Genomic DNA, 26,811 nt, shown 5'->3' with positions numbered 1-26,811 from the left:
TTGTAAAAACAATTACAATTTGTTGAATATTATAATGTAGAATAGGTTTGTGAAATATTTCATTTTATTATATACACTTAAAACCCATCAACAATGGAGCAACCTAAGCCAGCTGGGGCAGCTCCATCTACTCCTAGAAAGGTAAATATTTTATCGATATATATATATATATAAACAAATATATATATAGTCTTTATAACTTTTTTAAATTATTTAAATAATAGTATATTTTTTTATAAATTTATTGTAAATTTTTTGTCGAATATATTTTTTATTTTTTTTATTTTTGTTAAAAGTTGGACACTATGTCTCAAGAAGACTTAGTAAAGTACTCCAAGAAACAAATGATGCTGCTGCAAAAGTTAAAGGCAAAATGTGACGAACTTCAAAACAAACTGAAGACTCAAGCCGATTATGAAGAGGTAATCATAAAATATGTGCTTTAATTTTTCATGCTATTAAATAATTACTTCAATAAATTTTGTCTATTTGAAGTGCTAAATAACCTCTATGTATAAATTAACATTATTCTTTTTAGACAAAACAAAAATGTATTAAGTTTAAGAAAATAATCGACGAAAATACCAAAGAAAAAGATGATATTGTTCAATCTCAAAATCAGCTAAAAAAAGAGAAAAATGCGATAACAGAGGAGTTTGACTGCTTTAAAATGAAACAAGAAACGTTGCTTGTCACTCTTCAATGCTTACAAGAAGACCACGACAAAATATCAAGCGAAAATAAAACCACGCTGCTTGAAAATACAAATTTAAAGCAAAAAATTGAAGAACTTGAAAATCGGGATGTAGACCAACAAGATTATGTAGCACAAATTGAGGATAAGTCACGGCAACTAATTGCTTTAAAGGATCATATCAAAACTATGAAATCCACCCAAGTTAAGCTTGAGAAAAATAACGAGCAATTGGTAAAGGAGAATTCAGAAGCAAAGGCTGAGATTTCTGCTGCGAAAATTTCTTTGGATATGTTTAAATCAAAAGCAAGTTGTAGTGATAACACTTTAAAAACCACAAACGAAAAATTGGCAAAGCTTGAAACGGAATTCCATCGAATGCAATCTGAAAACTCTTCTTTGAATAATGATTTAAAAAAATTACACAACATTGAGTCTGAATATCAAAGTCTTGGTAAAGATTTTGAAACAGTCGAACGTGAAAAAAGGCTTGCAGACAAGGATTTGGAAAATGCTAAAACTGAATTTCAAACAAAACTAAACGAAATAGAAATTTTAAAAAAGCAACACCAGGAAAATGAAAACATTTTGCAGGCGAAAATTTCAGAACTAGAAAATGAAAAGGTAATTTTAAAGAAAGAAATAACAACTGTAAACCCCAAATTGGAACAAGCAACTCAAGAATTATCTGATTTAAAAACTGAACTTAGCTCCAAGGATCAAGCCATAACCAAAGAAATTAATGCTTTAAAAGAAAAATTTGGAAAAGTTGATGAAGAAAATAAAGAGCTGACAAAAATAAATGTTGAATACGAAGCCAAGGCAAAAGAGAGTTGCAAAATTACGGAAGAAGATAAATGTAAAATAAATGACGTTACTTTAGAATTGAAGCAAAAGGAAACACAAATTAGTGAAATTAAAAATCTTCTTGAAGCCAAAACTACAGATTGTGAAAATCTTGCTGTAAAAATAGAACAACAAGAAATTAACGTAATTTCGCTGCAAGAAAAATTAGAAGAAAATTTGAAAATTGTTCAGCAAGGCGAAGACTGTAAAGCACAAGAAAATGTTGAATTGAAATCACAACTATTAACTTTAAAGCTTGAATTGGAAAAGTTAAAGAAGGGAGAAACTGAATATCAAACACTTACCACCGAATTTGAAAGTTTAAAAACTGAAAAATTGGAAAGTGAAAATCAAAAAGCTGAGATTAAATCCCAATTGGCCTCTAAACTGGCAGAATTAGAAGATCTACAAAAACAACAACAAGAAGCCTCTGAAAATTACGAAATCAAAATTTTAAAAATTAAAAATTCTAAAGAGGTTGCTGAAGAGGAAGTAAATAAGTTAAGCAGTCAATTAGAACTTGCTAATCAAGAAATATCTGATCTTAAAGCCAAATTCTCATCTGACGATCAAACTCTTAACGATGAAATTATTTTTCTTAAAGAAAAAATTGATAAAGTTGACCAAGAAAAGGCTAAATTAACAGAAGAAAATCAACAACATGAAAACCAAGTTACGGAAAGTTGTCAACTGCTCAAAGAAGAAAAAGACAAAAATGTTGAGATTTTAACTCAATTAAAACAAAAAGAAACAGAACTTTGCTCTCTTCAGAATAATTTCTCTTTGAAACTAGAAGAATGTGAAAACCTGACTCAAAAATGCCAAGAAATGCAAGATCAACTGTCAACTGTACAACACCAACTTGAAGAAAAATCCGAAATTATTCAAGAAACACAAAATGGTACTAAAGATGAGATAGAAAACTTAAAAATGGAATTAGAGCAAAAATCTGAGTTGTTAAATGCGAAGGAAGAAATAGAAAACACTTTTAAACTCGAAATTAAAAACTTGACTAAAGCTATTGAAGAAAGTAAAGAAAAATTGAAAGATCTGAATGAAACTAACGAAGAACTGGTTTTGGAAATTTCTGGTGCTAAAAACCTTTCTGAATCTCTACAATCTGAAGTTCTGGAGCTCAAGTCATCTAAACAAAAAATGAAGAGTGAATTTGAAGAAAGGAATCTTAAAAATCAATCTGTGATTAATAAACTTCAAGAGCAAATTGATTCAGGTCGAACAACAGAAGAAAACCAACACGAAGATGAAATTAAAGAAAAAGAAAAATTGTTGCAAGAGTTTGCAGAAAGCAAGCAACAACTTGAAGCAGAACTAAACGAAACACGCAAAGCTTGCACAGATATAAAACTAAAATTAAATGAAAGCGAACAAAAGGATGTTGTTATATCCGAAGTAAAACAAAAACTTGATGAAGTTACCGCTGAAAACTTGACGTTTAAGCAAAAGATTGAAACAACTGTAATTGAAATTGATAGCCTAACAGAAAAGTTGTCAAAAATGTCTGAGTTTGAGGACAAATACACAAATTCAGAGTCCGAGAAAAATAGTTTAAACAAAGAATTATCTGAAAAGTCTTATTTGTTAGACCAACTTACTATTCAGTTGAATAAAACCTCAGAAATTAATGACAAACTTAGCAAAGAAACTGAAACATACAAAAAAGAAATTGAAGATCAAGAATTGGATTTTAATAATAAAATTGAATCCAAGGAAAAGAAAATTCAAAAATTGGGAGAGCGAATTTTAACGCTCAACGCAACTACAATTGAATTAAATGAAGTTCTTGAAAAGTCCAAGACTGAGAAAAATGACCTACAAAGCGAAGTTGAGTCCATGCAATTGGAGTTAAAAAATTTGGCCACGCAACAAGAAGGTGATTTATATGTCAAAAAGGAATTTAATATATTACAAGATATTGAAAAAGAACTGAATTTAAAATTGGCTGAAGTAAATACCCAACTTGAAACACTAAAATCTGAAAATTTATTATTGAAAGAAGAAGTGGATTTAAACGAAACAAATAAGGTTAAACAAAATACCGAAAAATTTGACACAGAAAAAGAAATCATGGAATTAAAAGATTCGAAAACTTTCCTTGAAAATAAGTTTTCTGAGCTACAGACAAAATTTGAATATGTTTCTTCTGATCTTAATACCGAAGTCACAGAAAATTCTAAACTGAAGGACGAAATTTCAAGACAAAAGCAGACACTTTTGGAAGAACTAAATCAAACTAAAGATGAATTGCAAACCCAATTAGACCAAAATGCTCAGTCTACTGAAAAGTTTACTAATTTGGAGCAATTAAAGTCTGAAAATGAAGATAAATTTGAAAATTTGAAGTCAGAATTTGCTGAAAAGCAAAAAAACTTTGAAACTACAAATCAAGAACTAACATTAAAGGTTAGTTTTAAATTTTTTGTTATAGTAGATTTTGTGTTCTCTTAAAATAAATTTATATATTTTAAGTTAACTAAATCTCCGTAAATGTAATTTTATTTGCCTTACATTTTGCTTATTATACACTTTTGCATTTTAATTTAGCTTGAAACACTGGAAAAGAAATGGGTTGAATTGGAAAAAAATTCTGCAATTGAACGAACTGCTGAAACATCAGATAATAAACAAATTGGTATAAAAAATAATTTTTAAAATTAATAATAATATTTTTCCAGTATTCCTTTGAAAGTGTACACATAATTTAATATAATTTTAAAATATTTTAAATAATGTTTCTATATGGTCATTTGTTAATTCTGTAGAGTTTTTAAAACAATACTTTAAATACAAAAATGTTTATGTATTATAAAGCTAGTTTTCAAATTTTTAAATTTACTTTAATAAAATTCTAAATGCATAAAAAAGTTTTAATAATTATATTTTGAAGACTCTCTTCAGAAGAGCATTAAGGAGAAAGATACATACTCCTCCAAGTTAAAGATGATTGCCGTCAAGGCCAAGAAAGAATTAGATGCAACTAAAATACAACTTCAATCCCAAATTGAAGAAAATAATAAATTGCAGGGAAAAATTAAGGGGCTTGAATCTTCACTTATGGTAAGTTATTCATTAATAGAGTTAAATATTTATTTTTGATAATTTGAAGATTGATTATGTAGATAATCAGATAGTGGTTTAGTAGTTTTACTTGGAATTATCTTATCAATTTTTTAAATTGTAATAATATATCCTGTTAATATAATAACAGTTTTAAACATTTTATTTGGTTGATTTTATTTTAAAAAAGCATTTTCTTTTAAGTTTTGTAAATTTTTAAATATTTTTAAATTACCTAATTCTTTTTATAATATTTTAAAATGGAATTGTGTTATTTAACTTATATCTTAAATTTTCTTTAAATTCTAAGGGCTCACAAACTCAGGCCAGTAATGTTCAAATGATGCAAATTGAGTGCGACAAATTGCAAGACCAACTTGACCAAATAATAGAAGAAAAATCGGCCCTGCAGAAAAACATTGAAGAACTATTTACACAACTTTCTACAACACAAACTGAGGTAATGTTATGCCAAAAAAATATTTTTTAATTATTTATTTAATTTATTCTTTTTTTTAAATTTTTTGTTTTTAAATTTTTTAGAAAGCTAATTTGAAATCGAATCTTGATATAATGGAAAGTAATTTGGAAAAATCGGTTGCCGACAATCTTGAAACAGAAAAGAAATTAACTCAATCGAAATCCAACTATCTTGTTTTGGACAACGAAAAAGAAGGAATCGTGAAACAAAAAAATCAACTTATCAAAGTTCGTAAAAAACTATTTTTATTTATAACACTTTTTTTGGAATGTGTAAATGTTTATATATTATGTGTTAAAACAATCGTGGAGTGTATAAATACTTGTTTTAAGTTATAAATATAAAAAGAAGTCTATATACCTTGATTTCTATTAAAAAAGAGCTTTAAATTTTTTATATTTATTTTTTTTGTTTATAGGAAATTGATGCTTTGAAAATACAAGTTTCAAACTTGAGTAAAAATCTTAACGAAAAGGAAAAGAAATATGAGGAAAGTCAACAATCTTTATCATTTGCTAACAAGGTAAATTTAATTCTTAGATATACACTTACTGGTCCAATTTATTTTGTTAAATTTTTTGACTAGCAGCTTGGTATAGTGGTCAGAACCTTTGGCTTCACTATATGAGGTCTGAGATTTAATCCCCACTGCTCTTATGCTGTAGTGCCATTGAATACCATGTTATAAATGGTATGAACTTCCGCTAAGCTAATACTTAATCAGCAGCTTAATTATTTTGCAATTCATAATTAATAATATTCCAAACAGCAAAAGGAAATTTAAGATCGGATCGGGGTAACAGATGTTACTCTATATTTAGGTTGTAAGTCCACTTTTCTACATTAAGGATGAATATATGTAAAAAAATCCCATAATATAAAATATTATTTTTTAATTTTTTTTAGAATTTAAAGCAGAATGATTTGCTTTCTCTTGAAATAACTGAATATGAGAAGACAATTAATGATCTTCACATTGCTCTAAGTGATCTTGAAAGTTTAAAACAAAATGAAGAAGAAAAAGGAGTAGAACTTGAAAAACAAATTGTTGAACTACAGACTGATAGGTCACATCTTGAACAAGTAAAAAAATAATTTTTAAAGATGTTTAATCTACTGCTTTTGTAAATAAAATTATTTTATAACAAAATAAGACATGTAACTTTTTATAGAAAAAAAAATAATTTTTTAGGCCTGTTTTATTATTTTATATTTTTTAATTTTGCCTTTAAAAACTTTTTTTTGTAAACAATTATATTAATATATATTAATTAAAAAAAATTTGAAAGTTTTAACTTTATTAATGCTGTTTTTTGCTTATTGTTATTTAATAAATAAAGTATATATATAATTAAATTAAGTTCTTTTTTTTATTTTAAATTTTCTAACTTAAATAATAATGAAAAAGTTTTTTTTTTAATTTTAGCTTCGCCAAGAAGCAGAACTCAGAGTAACACGTACAAAAGAAATGCTAGATGGTGCCAGGGACGACATCGAAAAATTGTCGAGCAATGAAATAAAGTTGAATTCTGAACTTCAAGACTCACAACAACAAACTGAAGTATTGCAACAAGAAAATGAACAACTTAAAGTAAAAACTAAAATGTTGATTTAGTTTGGGTAGTTGGTAAATTTTTTAAATGTTTCATGAATTTTCTATGTATATAAATGCCTAGTTAAATACGTTTTTTTTAAAATTAGCTTCACATTGCTTTTTTTAATATTACAATTACCTAGATATATAAGTGTATTTTATTTGCTGAATTTTAATTTTTTTTTTGTTTAGTTGGACTTGTCACAAAAAGTATCTGAATGTAGAATATCAGATGAACAAATAAGTTCACTTAAAAACTCTCACGATCTTAATCTTGATATCATGGAACGAAAACTTAAAGCTACGCAGGTATTTTAATGTTTGTTATGTAGTTTAGTAGTAGAATTTTTTTTTTTTAATTTTATATTTTTAAGTATTATTAAGCTGGGTTGATATTTTTTAAATAAAACTACTTGTGTTCAGATTATTTTTTAAACTTTAAATGTGTTTGTTTTTTTTTACATAAATTTTTTTAAATTTTCTAAAATTTTACAGTAAGCTTCTAGGTTAAATATTATACATTTTGTTTTCTAATTTAAAACCCACTTTTTTATTTTGCAATTGTGTTAAGGCTGACTTGTTGTCGTACAAAAATGAGAAAGAAAGGTTGTCTGTTGATTATGAAAACTATAAAGTTCGTGTTCACTCTGTTTTAAAACAACAAAAAAGCAAGGAATCGAAAAATCAAACTCCAGAACTTAACACAGAATTGTAAGAGTTATTTATATTATTTGTAAAAGTTATGATTATATTTTAAATTTTCTTTAATTTACTGTGCTTTGTAATAATATTTATGTATTAATTTTTATGTAAAAAGGTCAGCTTTTACAGCCTTAACTCAAATCTGAACTCCTTATCTTATATAGGCCCAGTTTTTAGTTGCCTTTGGCAGTTTTTAATTTTGTTAACCCCATACTATCTAATGATTAAATACTGTATTTGCTTAGCTTAAGGTACTATAATGTAGAATTTAAATGCTCTTCTAAAATATTTTTAAAACAATTTTAATTGATTTTTATTAAATTTTAGAATTGCTTTTCGGCAAAAAGTTGACCAAGTTCAACTCAAACTTCTAGAAACTCAGAATATTTTGACTTCTCGTGATGGTGAACTTGACCTTCTGCAAGGTGATTATGACAGGTTGCTACGACAACAACAGCAATCCACTGAGAGCGCCACAGAGCGTGAAGGCAGATGGAAATCCAGGTAAAAATTTTTATTTACCCACATGGCCGACTCAACATTTTCCAAAAACCGGATTTTTAAAATTGACATTTAACTAAATCTTAGGTCTATGTTGGTAATCATTTAAAGGGCATTTCTCGATGTATGGTTAGGATAAGCTCATTACAAAATGTCTTATTGTCGATAAAATAGTTTTTTACCAACTGACAGTAATTCGTAAAGCATTATATTTTAATTTATTTTGTAATATGTGAAAATGTTAAAAATAATTTTTTGGTAACACTAAGACAAAATTATTTTTAGGTAATATCGATTATTTTTTGTTACATTTCAAAATTTTAATATAATTGGTTTTAATATACTAAAGTGCTAAAGGTCTAATTTTAAAATTAAAAAAAAAAAAATTTTATTTTTAAAAACCTAGAGTCAAATCTTTGCAACAAGAGCTTGTGAGTTTACGAAAACAACATTCGGAACTTCAGAAGAAAATGACAGAGTTAAACGAGACTTGTGTTAGTAATGAGGAGGTAACAACTTTAAAACACGAGCACGACGGAATTGTTGAATCTTTAAACGGTCAACTTGCAAAAAGGGAAAATGAAATTTTTAAACTGAAGTCAGAGTTGAAGGATATAAGTGAAGAAAAGAGAGGTACAATTTTTATTTAAATCCAATTTTTATTTTTTGTTACTTTTTTCTTAGGATCTTTTATTGATGCTAAAGGGCAGCTTAGAATTTTTTTTTGGAGTTTAATTTATATTATAAAATTTTTAAAAGTTTTCGAATAAATTTAATTAAAATTTTTATTTAATATTTGTAGTTACTGTCAGTTCTACACCAAAAAAACTTTCAATAGCCATTCCCCCTCCAGCTCGCAGCAGTGACCACTACCTGACTTCTTCTATAACTGGGTTAGACTTTCGAGGGGTGGATCGAGAGGAAGGAGAGGGGGAGGAAAATCCGGATCAACCTCCAGCTCCTTCTTTTGAGCAAATTTTGCAAAGTCCAACTGAAATAAAATCGGGTAAAAATTTTAATTGTAAAATTAAATTTTTTTCGAGATATTTTCTTTGCTGTATAACTTTTAGTCATGTTTTTTTTATTCTAATTTCTTTTTATATTTAAAAAATATTTTTTTTACCTTCTTAGTTAAACTGCTATCTGAAACACAAAGCATGACATCAGAAGTAAACCTAAAATATCTGGAAACAAAATTTGAAGCACAAACAAAACAACTTGAACATCTAACTGAGGTTGCTAGAGAGAATGAAGCTACATCTGCGAGACTTATCGACCAAAATAAAGTCCTAAAAGATGAAATTAGAAGACTTGAAAAAAATCAGGTAAAAGTTTAAAATGCTCGTTATGTTTTGAATTTATATTTAAAAAACCTATCAATTGCCAATTTATTTTACAGGATTTAAATTAGTTGTTGTAATATGGTCGCTATTCACAATTAATATATGCCTGCAAAATTTACCAATACACCACAAAATAAAGTTTTATTTGTTTTAATAGTCTTTAAATGAGACTTACTTATGTCTATATATATATATCTATAATATAAAGATAAAACTTAATTAGATATAAACAAGTTTTAAAGCTCTTTAAATTAAAAACTAATTTAACATAACATAAAAATTTTTTTTTTAAACTTGAAAAAGCGTTTATATATTTTTAATTTAGGAACGTGAAAATTCTGTGTCAAACATGGAATATCTAAAGAACGTGATTTACAAGTTTGTCACACTGCCCCCTTGTGAGGAAAGAAAACATTTGTTGCCGGTGATTGACACCATGCTTAAATTTAACGAAGTTGAAAGAAGGTCGTTACAACATATTGCAATAGGTAAAAAAATATTTTTTGGGTATTTTATTAATTTAATAATTTTTTAAACAATTAAGTTAAATATTACTAAAACTCAAGGTCTAAAAAGTATTAGTTTTTTTTGTTTAAGATTTAAAGTTGGCATTCATTTAATAATGATAATAATAACTAAATTAATAATGGTAACTATGCCATAAGATACTATTATAAAAGCATGCATAAATATTTAATAATTTTAGCATTTTTTAAAATTTAGTATTAGATTATTTTATTTTTGAAAAAAAGTCAAAAATAGTGTTTTTTTTAAATATACAATATACTTTACATATAAAGGAGTAATATACAAATCTAAATAATCCATTTATTGCCAACCGCATCGATTAAGATTTGATTGTATATTTCTTTTTTTAATGTGAAAAAAAGTGTTGAAAAAATTTTAAAAACAACATTTTTGATGACGTCATTTTAAAATTAGTAAATATCTGAATTTTTAGGTGACGATGGTGCTGGGGACCAAGACATGGAAGGTTGGGGCAGTTATCTTCAACGTTGGTCTGGAATGTAAACGTCACTGGTACACTGATGACGTCACGCATATGACCGTATGAGTCACGTGTTTACTATTACCGAGGTGCCTATTTTATACCTAACCAATTGTATTACACTTTCTTTTATATTCGCTTTTTTGGTGTAAAAAATATATCGCTGATAATTACAATTATATTATTTGGATCTGTATATTATTTTTTTATATGCAACATATATTGTATGAATATTTAACATGTGCAATTTAAGCGCTATCATATTACAAGCTAGATTTATTTAATAAATAAATTTTGGTTTGAAATTGTTTGATCATTTCAATAAGTATAATTTTTTTTTTAGATTTTAAATTTTCTTATTTTAGAGCAACCTCATTAGCATAATAAGTGTATTAACGAAAAATAAGCTTAATCTTTTGATATACGCAAGAGTAATAAAGAAAAATATTAAATTGTGCAAGATCTCAGAACCAAAATTGATTGATTTTAATGTATTTGTAATATTTTGGTAAATGCGATAATATTTTGTTGAAGGGCAAAAAAATATTAATAATTAATAAAGTTATGACAAATTTATTAAAATTTTACAAATTTTCAAAACTCAAATTGAAATATTTTATTAGATACGCCTTGACCTAACTAACATTTAAGATTAAACATTTTACTAAAATATTCAATAAAATAAAAAAATATAAGGCATTTTTCATTTTGCCTATAGCGCCCCCACTTGACCTCATTTTGGTACCATGAAAAAATCGCAAAAAACTTAAAAATCTTAAATTAAATTTTTGTAGTACCTTTAGAACCCAATTAGTCAAAACAACTTATTTTTAAAAAAAATAGCCAAAAACATTGATAGCTAGATTAATTTAAAAAATAAAATATGGTTCAAAATCGTTTGATCCTTTTTTGTAAATATAATTTATTTAATACGTTTATTAATTAAATTATAAATTTAGATATGACCTTGTTTATAATTAAACCCAATTTTTGGCATACAAACACGCATCCATTAATATTGTAAGATAAAAGTAAACTGAATTTAAAAGCAAAATACCGATCTTAATTTTTTAGTAATCAAACGAGTATTAAAGTAAAATTTAAAAAAAATGTAAATATTTTACTCATTTTTAGAGTTATTATGTTATGAAATCCTAATAGGCGTTAAACAAAAAATCGTATGAGTAAGAATAAAAATAAATATACGGACAATAACAATAAAAAAAATTAAAAATAGGCTTATTAGAATATTTGAGTTGCTTTAAAATAGATAAATTAAAATTCTAGAAAAAATGATTTTATAAATTTGGTATGGATGCAAATATCCTACCTACATGGTCTATTGCATATAGGTCAAAGGCCACCTATTGCAGCGCTTTAAAAAAAACTTGGAACTTTTGGTCTACTGCAAATTTTGTGAAAATATTTTATCTTGAATGTAAGTTAACCATTGCGAATACAATAAATTTACTAATATTTGTTTTTAAAATTTTGCACAAATTAATATTTTAGGTCATAACTCTCGCACATATTAAATGTTTTAACTTATTTTTCTTTATGACGCTTATCATGGTTGCTTTAAAATAATTAAATTAAATATCTAAAAAATATGTTATTATTTTGGTGTAAGTATATCATTATCCTTTTTAGCCTATATATGGCATATAGGTAAATGACCGCCTATTACGTTGCCACAAAAAGCTGTAACTTTTGTTCTACCGCAGATTTTTTTTAAATTATTTGTCTTTTTCGAATTTTTTTTTTATAGACCCAAAATAAAGTCAAGTGGGGGTATGGGCAATATAAATTTATATGTAATTTTTGTTTTATTTAATATTTTTAAAATGTTTTATGTAGTATGTAAGTTAGGTCAACGCACATTTAAAAAAATGTTTAAAGTTAATTTTTAAAAATTTGTAAAATGTCAATAAATATGTCATAACTTTTTTACTTATTGATATTTTTTGCTAATTTTTTAGAAATACGCTGTTTGGACTAGTTTGATTCTAATAGTACTTCTCAAGTTTGATTTAAAGTTTTTTTTTTATTGACCCAATATATGGTCAAGGGGGTGCTATAGGCAACATAAAAATAAATATCTTTAACTTTTGTTTTATTTAATTAAATATTTGTTTTAATGGTGTTTAACAATTTAATAATTCTAGTTAAGATTTGGACATTATGTGTTAAACCGACTAAAATATTACCTTAGACTAAAAATTATTTTAACGTTTACCTTAAATAATTTTATAATCCAATTTTGTTTTTTGTTATAATCCAAGGTATATTAAAAAGCACTCTAGTATGTTCACTATAGGTTTATAAACTTAACGAAACTGCTTTACAAAGAGAAAAAGACGAGGATTACTCGATCTACACAAAACCTTAGGGCGCAAAAATCAGTCTAATAAAGATTGTAAAAAACCTGTTTTAAATGCAGACTTAATAAAAGGCCTTTATACACTTTTAAGGCCAGAAAAACAGCAAGGTTAATTTTTTTAATTTAACAGTTATTATTATAGTGATGTGTTGAATCTATTTAGTTAATGTGATTTGTTTATTATAAAAAGTAAAGGAAGGCAGTATTTTTATATGACAAAGTATAAGTAATGACACAAATTAAAAAAAACCTACCTCCATTTCTTGCAAAAAAAAAAATTAAGGTTAGTCAAAAGCGTTATACAATCAAGGGGAAAATAAAATATTTAATACATTATTTTTAAATGTATAAATAACAACAAAATACACGTTTTATTAGTACCCCATATACCGTTTAAATAGCATTAAAAATATTAAAGTTACAAAATAACACAGTTTTTAAATAATATCAGTACTTGACTTACCAATAACGAACGATCACCATTAGTTGTAAGTTCACTTTGTTGAGCTTATTTAAAATCTTAGGTCATTCGATGTTTAAAGTTTGTTTAAAAAAATACATTTTAAAATGCCTAGGTGATTAAAAAGTAATTATGTTTAACTATAAATCATGAGTTCACCTATAAAAAAAACATTGTTAATTTATAACGTTATTCATATCTGTCTAGATGTTCAAAGTTCAATTCTTTTTTTAATTTTGCCTGAAGCTTTGTTACAGAATAAAAATAACTTAAATTCCTTTGTCATATAAAATCTTTTGATTTTGGCATGGCTATATATTTGCCTTCAAAACTTGGACCTGTAATTGGACCTGTTCGGTTCTAACACAACAATTATTTTTCGATTTAAAAGTTTTATTTTTTTTAAAAAAATTTGTATGCAATATCATTGGCCAAAAATATCACGTGACCTGATTAAACCCAAAATAAAAATTACCTCAAACTTTTGTTTTACTGAAAATTTTCGCGAAATGTTTTATCTTGAATGTTAGTTAGGCCAATGCGCGTGTAATAAAATACAAAATTTTAGGTTTTGAGATTTCATAAATTTTTAATAAAAGTTTCATAACTTTTATGAATATTGATATTTTTGAAAAATATTTTGTAAACACGGTAATTGGACCTGTGCGGTTCTAACACAACAATTGTTTTTCGATTTAAAATTTTTCATTTTTTTTTTTAAATTTGTATGCAATATCATTGGCCAAAAATATCACGTGACCTAATTAAACCCAAAATAAAAATTACCTCAAACTTTTGTTTTACTGAAAATCTTCGCGAAATGTTTTATCTTGAATGTTAGTTAGGTCAATGCGCGTGTAATAAAATACAAAATTTTAGGTTTTGAGATTTCATAAATTTTTAATAAAAGTTTCATAACTTTTATGAATATTAATATTTTTGAAAAATATTTTGTAAACACGGTAATTGGACCTGTGCGGTTCTAACACAACAATTATTTTTCGATTTAAAATTTTTTATTTTTTTCCAAAAAATTTGTATGCAATATAATTGGCCAAAAATATCACGTGACCTAATTAAACCCAAAATAAAAATTACCTCAAACTTTTGTTTTACTGAAAATTTTCGCGAAATGTTTTATCTTGAATGTTAGTTGAGCCAATGTGCGTCTAATAAAATACAAAATTTTAGGTTTTGAGATTTCATAAATTTTTAATAAAAGTTTCATAACTTTTACGAATATTAATATTTTTGAAAAATATTTTGTGAACACGGTAATTGGACCTGTGCGGTTCTAACACAACAATTATTTTTCGATTTAAAATATTTTTTCAAAAAATTTGTATGCAATATAATTGGCCAAAAATATCACGTGACCTAATGAAAACCAAAATAAAAATTACCTCAAACCTTTGTTTTACTGAAAATTTTCGCGAAATGTTTTATCTTGAATGTTAGTTAGGCCAATGCGCGTGTAATAAAATACAAAATTTTAGGTTTTGAGATTTCATAAATTTTTAATAAAAGTTTCATAACTTTTATGAATATTGATATTTTTGAAAAATATTTTGTAAACACGGTAATTGGACCTGTGCGGTTCTAACACAACAATTGTTTTTCGATTTAAAATTTTTCATTTTTTTTTTTAAATTTATATGCAATATCATTGGCCAAAAATATCACGTGACCTAATTAAACCCTAAATAAAAATTACCTCAAACTTTTGTTTTACTGAAAATCTTCGCGAAATGTTTTATCTTAATGTTAGTTAGGCCAATGCGCGTGTAATAAAATACAAAATTTTAGGTTTTGAGATTTCATAAATTTTTAATAAAAGTTTCATAACTTTTATGAATATTGATATTTTTGAAAAATATTTTGTAAACACGGCAATTGGACCTGTGCGGTTCTAACACAACAATTGTTTTTCGATTTAAAATTTTTCATTTTTTTTTTTAAATCTGTATGCAATATCATTGGCCAAAAATATCACGTGACCTAATGAAAACCAAAATAAAAATTACCTCAAACTTTTGTTTTACTGAAAATTTTCGCGAAATGTTTTATCTTGAATGTTAGTTAGGCCAATGCGCGTCTAATAAAATACAAAATTTTAGGTTTTGAGATTTCATAAATTTTTAATAAAAGTTTCATAACTTTTATGAATATTGATATTTTTGAAAAATATTTTGTAAACACGGTAATTGGACCTGTGCGGTTCTAACACAACAATTATTTTTTGATTTAAAATTTTTCATTTTTTTTTTTAAATTTGTATGCAATATCATTGGCCAAAAATATCACGTGACCTAATTAAACCCAAAATAAAAATTATCTCAAACTTTTGTTTTACTGAAAATTTTCGCGAAATGTTTTATCTTGGATGTTAGTTAGGCCAATGCGCGTCTAATAAAATACAAAATTTTAGGTTTTGAGATTTCATAAATTTTTAATAAAAGTTTCATAATTTTTATGAATATTAATATTTTTGAAAAATATTTTGTAAACACGGTAATTGAACCTGTGCGGTTCTAACACAACAATTATTTTTCGATTTAAAATTTTTTATTTTTTTCCAAAAAATTTGTATGCAATATAATTGGCCAAAAATATCACGTGACCTAATTAAACCCAAAATAAAAATTACCTCAAACTTTTGTTTTACTGAAAATTTTTGCGAAATGTTTTATCTTGAATGTTAGTTGAACCAATGTGCGTCTAATAAAATACAAAATTTTAGGTTTTGAGATTTCATAAATTTTTAATAAAAGTTTCATAACTTTTACGTATATTAATATTTTTGAAAAATATTTTGTGAACACGGTAATTGGACCTGTGCGGTTCTAACACAACAATTATTTTTCGATTTAAAATTTTTTATTTTTTTTCAAAAAATTTGTATGCAATCTCATTGGCCAAAATTATCACGTGACCTAATTAAACCCAAAATAAAAATTAACTCAAACTTTTGTTTTACTGAAAATTTTCGCGAAATGTTTTATCTTGAATGTTAGTTAGGCCAATGTGCGTCTAATAAAATGCAAAATTTTAGGTTTTGAGATTTCATAAATTTTTAATAAAAGTTTCATAACTTTTATGAATATTAATATTTTCAAAAAATATTTTGTAAACACGGTAATTGGACCTGTGCGGTTCTAACACAACAATTATTTTTCGATTTAAAATTTTTAATTTTTTTTCAAAAAATTTGTATGCAATATCATTGGCCAAAAATATCATGTGACCTAATTAAACCCAAAATAAAAATTAACTCATACTTTTGTTTTACTGAAAATTTTTGCGAAATGTTTTATCTTGAATGTTAGTTAGGCCAATGTGCGTCTAATAAAATACAAAATTTTAGGTTTTGAGATATTATAAATTTTTAATAAAAGTTTCATAACTTTTATGAATATTAATATTTTTGAAAAATATTTTGTAAACACGGTAATTGGACCTGTGCAGTTCTAACACAACAATTATTTTTTGATTTAAAATTTTTTTTTTTTTTTTAAAATTTGTACGCAATATCTTTGGCCAAAAATATCACGTGACCTAAAGAAAATAAAAATAAAAATTACCTCAAACCTTTGTTTTACTGAAAATTTTCGCGAAATGTTTTATCTTGAATGTTAGTTAGGCCAATGCGCGTGTAATAAAATACAAAATTTTAGGTTTTGAGATTTCATAAATTTTTAATAAAAGTTTCATAACTTTTATGAATATTAATATTTTCGAAAAATATTATGTAAACACGGTAATCGGACCTGTGCGGTTCTAACACAACAATTATTTTTCGATTTAAAATTTTTTATTTTTTTTCAAAAAATTTGTATGCAATATCATTGGCCAAAAATATCACGTGACCTAATTAAAACCAAAATAAAAAGTACCTCAAACTTTTGTTTTACTGAAAATCTTCGCGAAATGTTTTATCTTAATGTTAGTTAGGCCAATGCGCGTGTAATAAAATACAAAATTTTAGGTTTTGAGATTTCATAAATTTTTAATAAAAGTTTCATAACTTTTATGAATATTGATATTTTTGAAAAATATTTTGTAAACACGGCAATTGGACCTGTGCGGTTCTAACACAACAATTGTTTTTCGATTTAAAATTTTTCATTTTTTTTTTTAAATCTGTATGCAATATCATTGGCCAAAAATATCACGTGACCTAATGAAAACCAAAATAAAAATTACCTCAAACTTTTGTTTTACTGAAAATTTTCGCGAAATGTTTTATCTTGAATGTTAGTTAGGCCAATGCGCGTCTAATAAAATACAAAATTTTAGGTTTTGAGATTTCATAAATTTTTAATAAAAGTTTCATAACTTTTATGAATATTGATATTTTTGAAAAATATTTTGTAAACACGGTAAATTGGACCTGTGCGGTTCTAACACAACAATTATTTTTTGATTTAAAATTTTTCATTTTTTTTTTTAAATTTGTATGCAATATCATTGGCCAAAAATATCACGTGACCTAATTAAACCCAAAATAAAAATTATCTCAAACTTTTGTTTTACTGAAAATTTTCGCGAAATGTTTTATCTTGGATGTTAGTTAGGCCAATGCGCGTCTAATAAAATACAAAATTTTAGGTTTTGAGATTTCATAAATTTTTAATAAAAGTTTCATAATTTTTATGAATATTAATATTTTTGAAAAATATTTTGTAAACACGGTAATTGAACCTGTGCGGTTCTAACACAACAATTATTTTTCGATTTAAAATTTTTTATTTTTTTCCAAAAAATTTGTATGCAATATAATTGGCCAAAAATATCACGTGACCTAATTAAACCCAAAATAAAAATTACCTCAAACTTTTGTTTTACTGAAAATTTTTGCGAAATGTTTTATCTTGAATGTTAGTTGAGCCAATGTGCGTCTAATAAAATACAAAATTTTAGGTTTTGAGATTTCATAAATTTTTAATAAAAGTTTCATAACTTTTACGTATATTAATATTTTTGAAAAATATTTTGTGAACACGGTAATTGGACCTGTGCGGTTCTAACACAACAATTATTTTTCGATTTAAAATTTTTTATTTTTTTTCAAAAAATTTGTATGCAATCTCATTGGCCAAAATTATCACGTGACCTAATTAAACCCAAAATAAAAATTAACTCAAACTTTTGTTTTACTGAAAATTTTCGCGAAATGTTTTATCTTGAATGTTAGTTAGGCCAATGTGCGTCTAATAAAATGCAAAATTTTAGGTTTTGAGATTTCATAAATTTTTAATAAAAGTTTCATAACTTTTATGAATATTAATATTTTCAAAAAATATTTTGTAAACACGGTAATTGGACCTGTGCGGTTCTAACACAACAATTATTTTTCGATTTAAAATTTTTAATTTTTTTTCAAAAAATTTGTATGCAATATCATTGGCCAAAAATATCATGTGACCTAATTAAACCCAAAATAAAAATTAACTCATACTTTTGTTTTACTGAAAATTTTTGCGAAATGTTTTATCTTGAATGTTAGTTAGGCCAATGTGCGTCTAATAAAATACAAAATTTTAGGTTTTGAGATATTATAAATTTTTAATAAAAGTTTCATAACTTTTATGAATATTAATATTTTTGAAAAATATTTTGTAAACACGGTAATTGGACCTGTGCAGTTCTAACACAACAATTATTTTTTGATTTAAAATTTTTTTTTTTTTTTTTAAATTTGTACGCAATATCTTTGGCCAAAAATATCACGTGACCTAAAGAAAATAAAAATAAAAATTACCTCAAACCTTTGTTTTACTGAAAATTTTCGCGAAATGTTTTATCTTGAATGTTAGTTAGGCCAATGCGCGTGTAATAAAATACAAAATTTTAGGTTTTGAGATTTCATAAATTTTTAATAAAAGTTTCATAACTTTTATGAATATTAATATTTTCGAAAAATATTATGTAAACACGGTAATCGGACCTGTGCGGTTCTAACACAACAATTATTTTTCGATTTAAAATTTTTTATTTTTTTTCAAAAAATTTGTATGCAATATCATTGGCCAAAAATATCACGTGACCTAATTAAAACCAAAATAAAAAGTACCTCAAACTTTTGTTTTACTGAAAATCTTCGCGAAATGTTTTATCTTAATGTTAGTTAGGCCAATGCGCGTGTAATAAAATACAAAATTTTAGGTTTTGAGATTTCATAAATTTTTAATAAAAGTTTCATAACTTTTATGAATATTGATATTTTTGAAAAATATTTTGTAAACACGGTAATTGGACCTGTGCGGTTCTAACACAACAATTGTTTTTCGATTTAAAATTTTTCATTTTTTTTTTTAAATTTATATGCAATATCATTGGCCAAAAATATCACGTGACCTAATTAAACCCTAAATAAAAATTACCTCAAACTTTTGTTTTACTGAAAATCTTCGCGAAATGTTTTATCTTAATGTTAGTTAGGCCAATGCGCGTGTAATAAAATACAAAATTTTAGGTTTTGAGATTTCATAAATTTTTAATAAAAGTTTCATAACTTTTATGAATATTGATATTTTTGAAAAATATTTTGTAAACACGGCAATTGGACCTGTGCGGTTCTAACACAACAATTGTTTTTCGATTTAAAATTTTTCATTTTTTTTTTTAAATCTGTATGCAATATCATTGGCCAAAAATATCACGTGACCTAAAGAAAATAAAAATAAAAATTACCTCAAACCTTTGTTTTACTGAAAATTTTCGCGAAATGTTTTATCTTGAATGTTAGTTAGGCCAATGCGCGTGTAATAAAATACAAAATTTTAGGTTTTGAGATTTCATAAATTTTTAATAAAAGTTTCATAACTTTTATGAATATTGATATTTTTGAAAAATATTTTGTAAACACGGTAATTGGACCTGTGCGGTTCTAACACAACAATTGTTTTTCGATTTAAAATTTTTCATTTTTTTTTTTAAATTTATATGCAATATCATTGGCCAAAAATATCACGTGACCTAATTAAACCCAAAATAAAAATTACCTCAAACTTTTGTTTTACTGAAAATCTTCGCGAAATGTTTTATCTTAATGTTAGTTAGGCCAATGCGCGTGTAATAAAATACAAAATTTTAGGTTTTGAGATTTCATAAATTTTTAATAAAAGTTTCATAACTTTTATGAATATTGATATTTTTGAAAAATATTTTGTAAACACGGCAATTGGACCTGTGCGGTTCTAACACAACAATTGTTTTTCGATTTAAAATTTTTCATTTTTTTTTTTAAATTTGTATGCAATATCATTGGCCAAAAATATCACGTGACCTAATGAAAACCAAAATAAAAATTACCTCAAACTTTTGTTTTACTGAAAATTTTCGCGAAATGTTTTATCTTGAATGTTAGTTAGGCCAATGCGCGTCTAATAAAATACAAAATTTTAGGTTTTGAGATTTCATAAATTTTTAATAAAAGTTTCATAACTTTTATGAATATTGATATTTTTGAAAAATATTTTGTAAACACGGTAATTGGACCTGTGCGGTTCTAACACAACAATTATTTTTTGATTTAAAATTTTTCATTTTTTTTTTTAAATTTGTATGCAATATCATTGGCCAAAAATATCACGTGACCTAATTAAACCCAAAATAAAAATTATCTCAAACTTTTGTTTTACTGAAAATTTTCGCGAAATGTTTTATCTTGGATGTTAGTTAGGCCAATGCGCGTCTAATAAAATACAAAATTTTAGGTTTTGAGATTTCATAAATTTTTAATAAAAGTTTCATAATTTTTATGAATATTAATATTTTTGAAAAATATTTTGTAAACACGGTAATTGAACCTGTGCGGTTCTAACACAACAATTATTTTTCGATTTAAAATTTTTTATTTTTTTCCAAAAAATTTGTATGCAATATAATTGGCCAAAAATATCACGTGACCTAATTAAACCCAAAATAAAAATTACCTCAAACTTTTGTTTTACTGAAAATTTTTGCGAAATGTTTTATCTTGAATGTTAGTTGAGCCAATGTGCGTCTAATAAAATACAAAATTTTAGGTTTTGAGATTTCATAAATTTTTAATAAAAGTTTCATAACTTTTACGTATATTAATATTTTTGAAAAATATTTTGTGAACACGGTAATTGGACCTGTGCGGTTCTAACACAACAATTATTTTTCGATTTAAAATTTTTTATTTTTTTTCAAAAAATTTGTATGCAATCTCATTGGCCAAAATTATCACGTGACCTAATTAAACCCAAAATAAAAATTAACTCAAACTTTTGTTTTACTGAAAATTTTCGCGAAATGTTTTATCTTGAATGTTAGTTAGGCCAATGTGCGTCTAATAAAATGCAAAATTTTAGGTTTTGAGATTTCATAAATTTTTAATAAAAGTTTCATAACTTTTATGAATATTAATATTTTCAAAAAATATTTTGTAAACACGGTAATTGGACCTGTGCGGTTCTAACACAACAATTATTTTTCGATTTAAAATTTTTAATTTTTTTTCAAAAAATTTGTATGCAATATCATTGGCCAAAAATATCATGTGACCTAATTAAACCCAAAATAAAAATTAACTCATACTTTTGTTTTACTGAAAATTTTTGCGAAATGTTTTATCTTGAATGTTAGTTAGGCCAATGTGCGTCTAATAAAATACAAAATTTTAGGTTTTGAGATATTATAAATTTTTAATAAAAGTTTCATAACTTTTATGAATATTAATATTTTTGAAAAATATTTTGTAAACACGGTAATTGGACCTGTGCAGTTCTAACACAACAATTATTTTTTGATTTAAAATTTTTTTTTTTTTTTTTAAATTTGTACGCAATATCTTTGGCCAAAAATATCACGTGACCTAAAGAAAATAAAAATAAAAATTACCTCAAACCTTTGTTTTACTGAAAATTTTCGCGAAATGTTTTATCTTGAATGTTAGTTAGGCCAATGCGCGTGTAATAAAATACAAAATTTTAGGTTTTGAGATTTCATAAATTTTTAATAAAAGTTTCATAACTTTTATGAATATTAATATTTTCGAAAAATATTATGTAAACACGGTAATCGGACCTGTGCGGTTCTAACACAACAATTATTTTTCGATTTAAAATTTTTTATTTTTTTTCAAAAAATTTGTATGCAATATCATTGGCCAAAAATATCACGTGACCTAATTAAAACCAAAATAAAAAGTACCTCAAACTTTTGTTTTACTGAAAATTTTTGCGAAATGTTTTATCTTGAATGTTAGTTATGCCAATGCGCGTCTAATAAAATACAAAATTTTATGTTTTGAGATTTCATAAATTTTTAATAAAAGTTTCATAACTTTTATGAATATTAATTTTTTCGAAAAATATTTTGTAAACACGGTAATTGGGGACCTGTGCGGTTCTAACACAACAATTATTTTTCGATTTAAAATTTTTTAATTTTTTTCAAAAAATTTGTATGCAATATCATTGGCCAAAAATATCACATGACCTAATTAAACCCAAAATAAAAATTAACTCAAAGTTTTGTTTTACTGAAAATTTTCGCGAAATGTTTTATCTTGAATGTTAGTTAGGCCAATGCGCGTCTAATAAAATACAAAATTTTAGGTTTTGAGATTTCATAAATTTTTAATAAAAGTTTCATAATTTTTATGAATATTAATATTTTTGAAAAATATTTTGTAAACACGGTAATTGGACCTGTGCGGTTCTAACACAACAATTATTTTTCGATTTAAAATTTTTTATTTTTTTCCAAAAAATTTGTATGCAATATAATTGGCCAAAAATATCACGTGACCTAATTAAACCCAAAATAAAAATTACCTCAAACTTTTGTTTTACTGAAAATTTTCGCGAAATGTTTTATCTTGAATGTTAGTTGAGCCAATGTGCGTCTAATAAAATACAAAATTTTAGGTTTTGAGATTTCATAAATTTTTAATAAAAGTTTCATAACTTTTACGAATATTAATATTTTTGAAAAATATTTTGTAAACACGGTAATTGGACCTGTGCGGTTCTAACACAACAATTATTTTTCGATTTAAAATTTTTTATTTTTTTTCAAAAAATTTATATGCAATAAATATCATTGGCCAAAAATATCACGTGACCTAATGAAAACCAAAATAAAAATTACCTCAAACTTTGTTTTACTGAAAATTTTAGCGAAATGTTTTATCTTGAATGTTAGTTAGGCCAATGCGCATGTAATAAAATACAAAATTTTAGGTTTTGAGATTTCATAAATTTTTAATAAAAGTTTCATAACTTTTATGAATATTAATATTTTCGAAAAATATTTTGTAAACACAGTAATTGGACCTGTGCGGTTCTAACACAACAATTATTTTTCGATTTAAAATTTTTTATTTTTTTTTTTAATTTGTATGCAATATCATTGGCCAAAAATATCACGTGACCTAATTAAACCCAAAATAAAAATTACCTCAAACTTTTGTTTTACTGAAAATTTTCGCGAAATGTTTTATCTTGAATGTTAGTTAGGTCAATGCGCGTCTAATAAAATACAAAATTTTAGGTTTTGAGATTTCATAAATTTTTAGTAAAAGTATCATAACTTTTATAAATATTAATATTTTCGAAAAATATTATGTAAACACGGTAATCGGACCTGTGCGGTTCTAACACAACAATTATTTTTCGATTTAAAATTTTTTATTTTTTTTTTTTAAATTTGTATGCAATATCATTGGCCAAAAATATCACGTGACCTAATAAAAACCAAAATAAAAATTACCTCAAACTTTTGTTTTACTGAAAATTTTCGCGAAATGTTTTATCTTGAATGTTAGTTAGGCCAATGCGCGTGTAATAAAATACAAAATTTTAGGTTTTAAGATTTCATATATTTTTAATAAAAGTTTCATAACTTTTATGAATATTAATATTTTGGAAAAATATTTTGTAAACACGGTAATTGGACCTGTGCGGTTCTAACACAACAATTATTTTTTGATTTAAAATTTTTTACTTTTTTTTTTAAAATTTGTATGCAATATCATTGGCCAAAAATATCACGTGACCTAATTAAACCCAAAATAAAAATTAACTCAAACTTTGGTTTTACTGAAAATTTTCGCGAAATGTTTTATCTTGAATGTTAGTTAGGCCAATGTGCGTCTAATAAAATACAAAATTTTAGGTTTTGAGATTTCATAAATTTTTAATAAAAGTTTCATAACTTTTATGAATATTAATATTTTCGAAAAATATTTTGTAAACACGGTAATTGGACCTGTGCGGTTCTAACACAACAATTATTTTTCGATTTAAAATTTTTAATTTTTTTTCAAAAAATTTGTATGCAATATCATTGGCCAAAAATATCATGTGACCTAATTAAACCCAAAATAAAAATTAACTCATACTTTAGTTTTACTGAAAATTTTCGCGAAATGTTTTATCTTGAATGTTAGTTAGGCCAATGTGCGTCTAATAAAATACAAAATTTTAGGTTTTGAGATATTATAAATTTTTAATAAAAGTTTCATAACTTTTATGAATATTAATATTTTTGAAAAATATTTTGTAAACACGGTAATTGGACCTGTGCAGTTCTAACACAACAATTATTTTTCGATTTAAAATTTTTTTTTTTTTTTTAAATTTGTACGCAATATCTTTGGCCAAAAATATCACGTGACCTAAAGAAAATAAAAATAAAAATTACCTCAAACCTTTGTTTTACTGAAAATTTTCGCGAAATGTTTTATCTTGAATGTTAGTTAGGCCAATGCGCGTGTAATAAAATACAAAATTTTAGGTTTTGAGATTTCATAAATTTTTAATAAAAGTTTCATAACTTTTATGAATATTAATATTTTCGAAAAATATTATGTAAACACGGTAATCGGACCTGTGCGGTTCTAACACAACAATTATTTTTCGATTTAAAATTTTTTATTTTTTTTCAAAAAATTTGTATGCAATATCATTGGCCAAAAATATCACGTGACCTAATGAAACCCAAAATAAAAATTACCTCAAACTTTTGTTTTACTGAAAATTTTCGCGAAATGTTTTATCTTGAATGTTAGTTAGGTCAATGCGCGTCTAATAAAATACAAAATTTTAGGTTTTGAGATTTCATAAATTTTTAGTAAAAGTATCATAACTTTTATAAATATTAATATTTTCGAAAAATATTATGTAAACACGGTAATCGGACCTGTGCGGTTCTAACACAACAATTATTTTTCGATTTAAAATTTTTTATTTTTTTTTTTTAAATTTGTATGCAATATCATTGGCCAAAAATATCACGTGACCTAATAAAAACCAAAATAAAAATTACCTCAAACTTTTGTTTTACTGAAAATTTTCGCGAAATGTTTTATCTTGAATGTTAGTTAGGCCAATGCGCGTGTAATAAAATACAAAATTTTAGGTTTTAAGATTTCATATATTTTTAATAAAAGTTTCATAACTTTTATGAATATTAATATTTTGGAAAAATATTTTGTAAACACGGTAATTGGACCTGTGCGGTTCTAACACAACAATTATTTTTTGATTTAAAATTTTTTACTTTTTTTTTTAAAAATTTGTATGCAATATCATTGGCCAAAAATATCACGTGACCTAATTAAACCCAAAATAAAAATTACCTCAAACTTTTGTTTTACTGAAAATATTCGCGAAATGTTTAATCTTGAATGTTAGTTAGGCCAATGCGCGTCTAATTAAATATAAAATTTTAAGTTTTGAGATTTTATCAATTTTCAATAAATGTGTCATAACTTCTATGAAAATTAATATTTTCGAAAATTTTTTTTTTATTTCACGTACATAGAATCGTTCGCGTGACCTTTTGACCTATCAAAACTGTATACTTAGCTCGACCAATGATCATACAAGGGTTGTATGATCATTGGCTCGACCAAAAAAAATTTTTTGTCGCAAAACTTAAAATTTTATAGTTAATTAGAATTGTAATGACGTTGCTAAGATTCAAGATAAAGAAAGTTTTTCAAAAAGTCAAAAGAACAAAAATTTTAGCACTTTTTTCTTTGCGTATTCATAATATAATTTTTTTTTATATTACAAGTCGTGACTATAACTATGCGTGAAAAAAAAATATTTTCAATGGGGAAACTGGGTTTCGAACCTTAGACTTTGCTACTTACAACGTATGGCATTACGCGTTGAGCTACCGGACTCGATATGTAAGTGTTACTTATTTATATACATATGTTTGCAAGAGACTTTCGATAATAAAAAAATATTATGATCATTTTTATTAAACAAAAATGATTTTATAAAGTTGAACAACCGATGTTGTTATGTGTTGTAATGATCAATACAGCCTGTAAAACAAAAAATATTTTTAATAAAATAATACATAACGTAATTTGAAAACTTAAGTTATATATCATAATATTAATAACTCGAAAATGGATTAAAAATTTAATTTTTGTTTGTTTATTATATTTAAATTCTTGTATTTTTATTAAAAATAAAAGTTTGATATTAGGCATTTAAAATTTAATATAATGTATTTTATAATATTTGTAATAAAAAACTTGTTTAAAAAATAATTTTTGGTTATTTATTTTATTTAAATGCTTGTTTATTTATTAAAAATCAAAAATCAATTTTAGGAATTTTAAATTTAGTATAATGTATATCCTGATGTTAACAACATAAAACTGGGTTGAAAAATTAATTTTATTTGTATAATATATTTAAATGCTTGTTTGTTTATTAAAAATCAAAGG

The 26,811-nt window shown here is 24.9% G+C and overlaps 1 protein-coding gene across 1 annotated transcript; it reads left to right on the top strand.

Annotated features, from left to right (window-relative positions):
* The first annotated feature begins 1 nt into the window (after nucleotide 1).
* LOC145750363 (uncharacterized) lies at nucleotides 2–10,544 on the top strand. Its single transcript, XM_082566384.1, has 18 exons — nucleotides 2–141; nucleotides 297–422; nucleotides 539–3,961; nucleotides 4,103–4,190; nucleotides 4,446–4,615; nucleotides 4,926–5,075; nucleotides 5,159–5,323; nucleotides 5,515–5,619; nucleotides 6,003–6,179; nucleotides 6,523–6,687; nucleotides 6,883–6,999; nucleotides 7,262–7,401; nucleotides 7,720–7,896; nucleotides 8,300–8,526; nucleotides 8,696–8,899; nucleotides 9,025–9,218; nucleotides 9,562–9,724; nucleotides 10,198–10,544. The coding sequence occupies exons 1-18, from the start codon at nucleotides 94–96 to the stop codon at nucleotides 10,266–10,268; spliced, it is 5,910 nt and encodes a 1,969-aa protein (XP_082422510.1). The 5' UTR covers nucleotides 2–93; the 3' UTR covers nucleotides 10,269–10,544.
* The last annotated feature ends 16,267 nt before the right edge of the window (nucleotides 10,545–26,811 follow it).

This window comes from Corella eumyota, chromosome 4, assembly GCF_963082875.1.
Source record: "Corella eumyota chromosome 4, kaCorEumy4.1, whole genome shotgun sequence".
NCBI classification, from domain to species: domain Eukaryota; kingdom Metazoa; phylum Chordata; class Ascidiacea; order Phlebobranchia; family Corellidae; genus Corella; species Corella eumyota.
The sequence above is the reverse complement of the archived record's forward strand: the minus strand, read 5'-3'. Positions and strand labels throughout refer to the sequence as shown.

Excerpts from the sequence above, each read along its gene's own strand:
- LOC145750363 (XM_082566384.1), top strand. The coding sequence starts at position 94 with ATGGAGCAACCTAAGCCAGCTGGGGCAGCTCCATCTACTCCTAGAAAG. Across the intron at positions 3,962-4,102 it reads ATCAAGAACTAACATTAAAG|CTTGAAACACTGGAAAAGAA; the intron begins GTTAGTTTTAAA and ends ATTTTAATTTAG. Across the intron at positions 9,725-10,197 it reads GTTACAACATATTGCAATAG|GTGACGATGGTGCTGGGGAC; the intron begins GTAAAAAAATAT and ends CTGAATTTTTAG.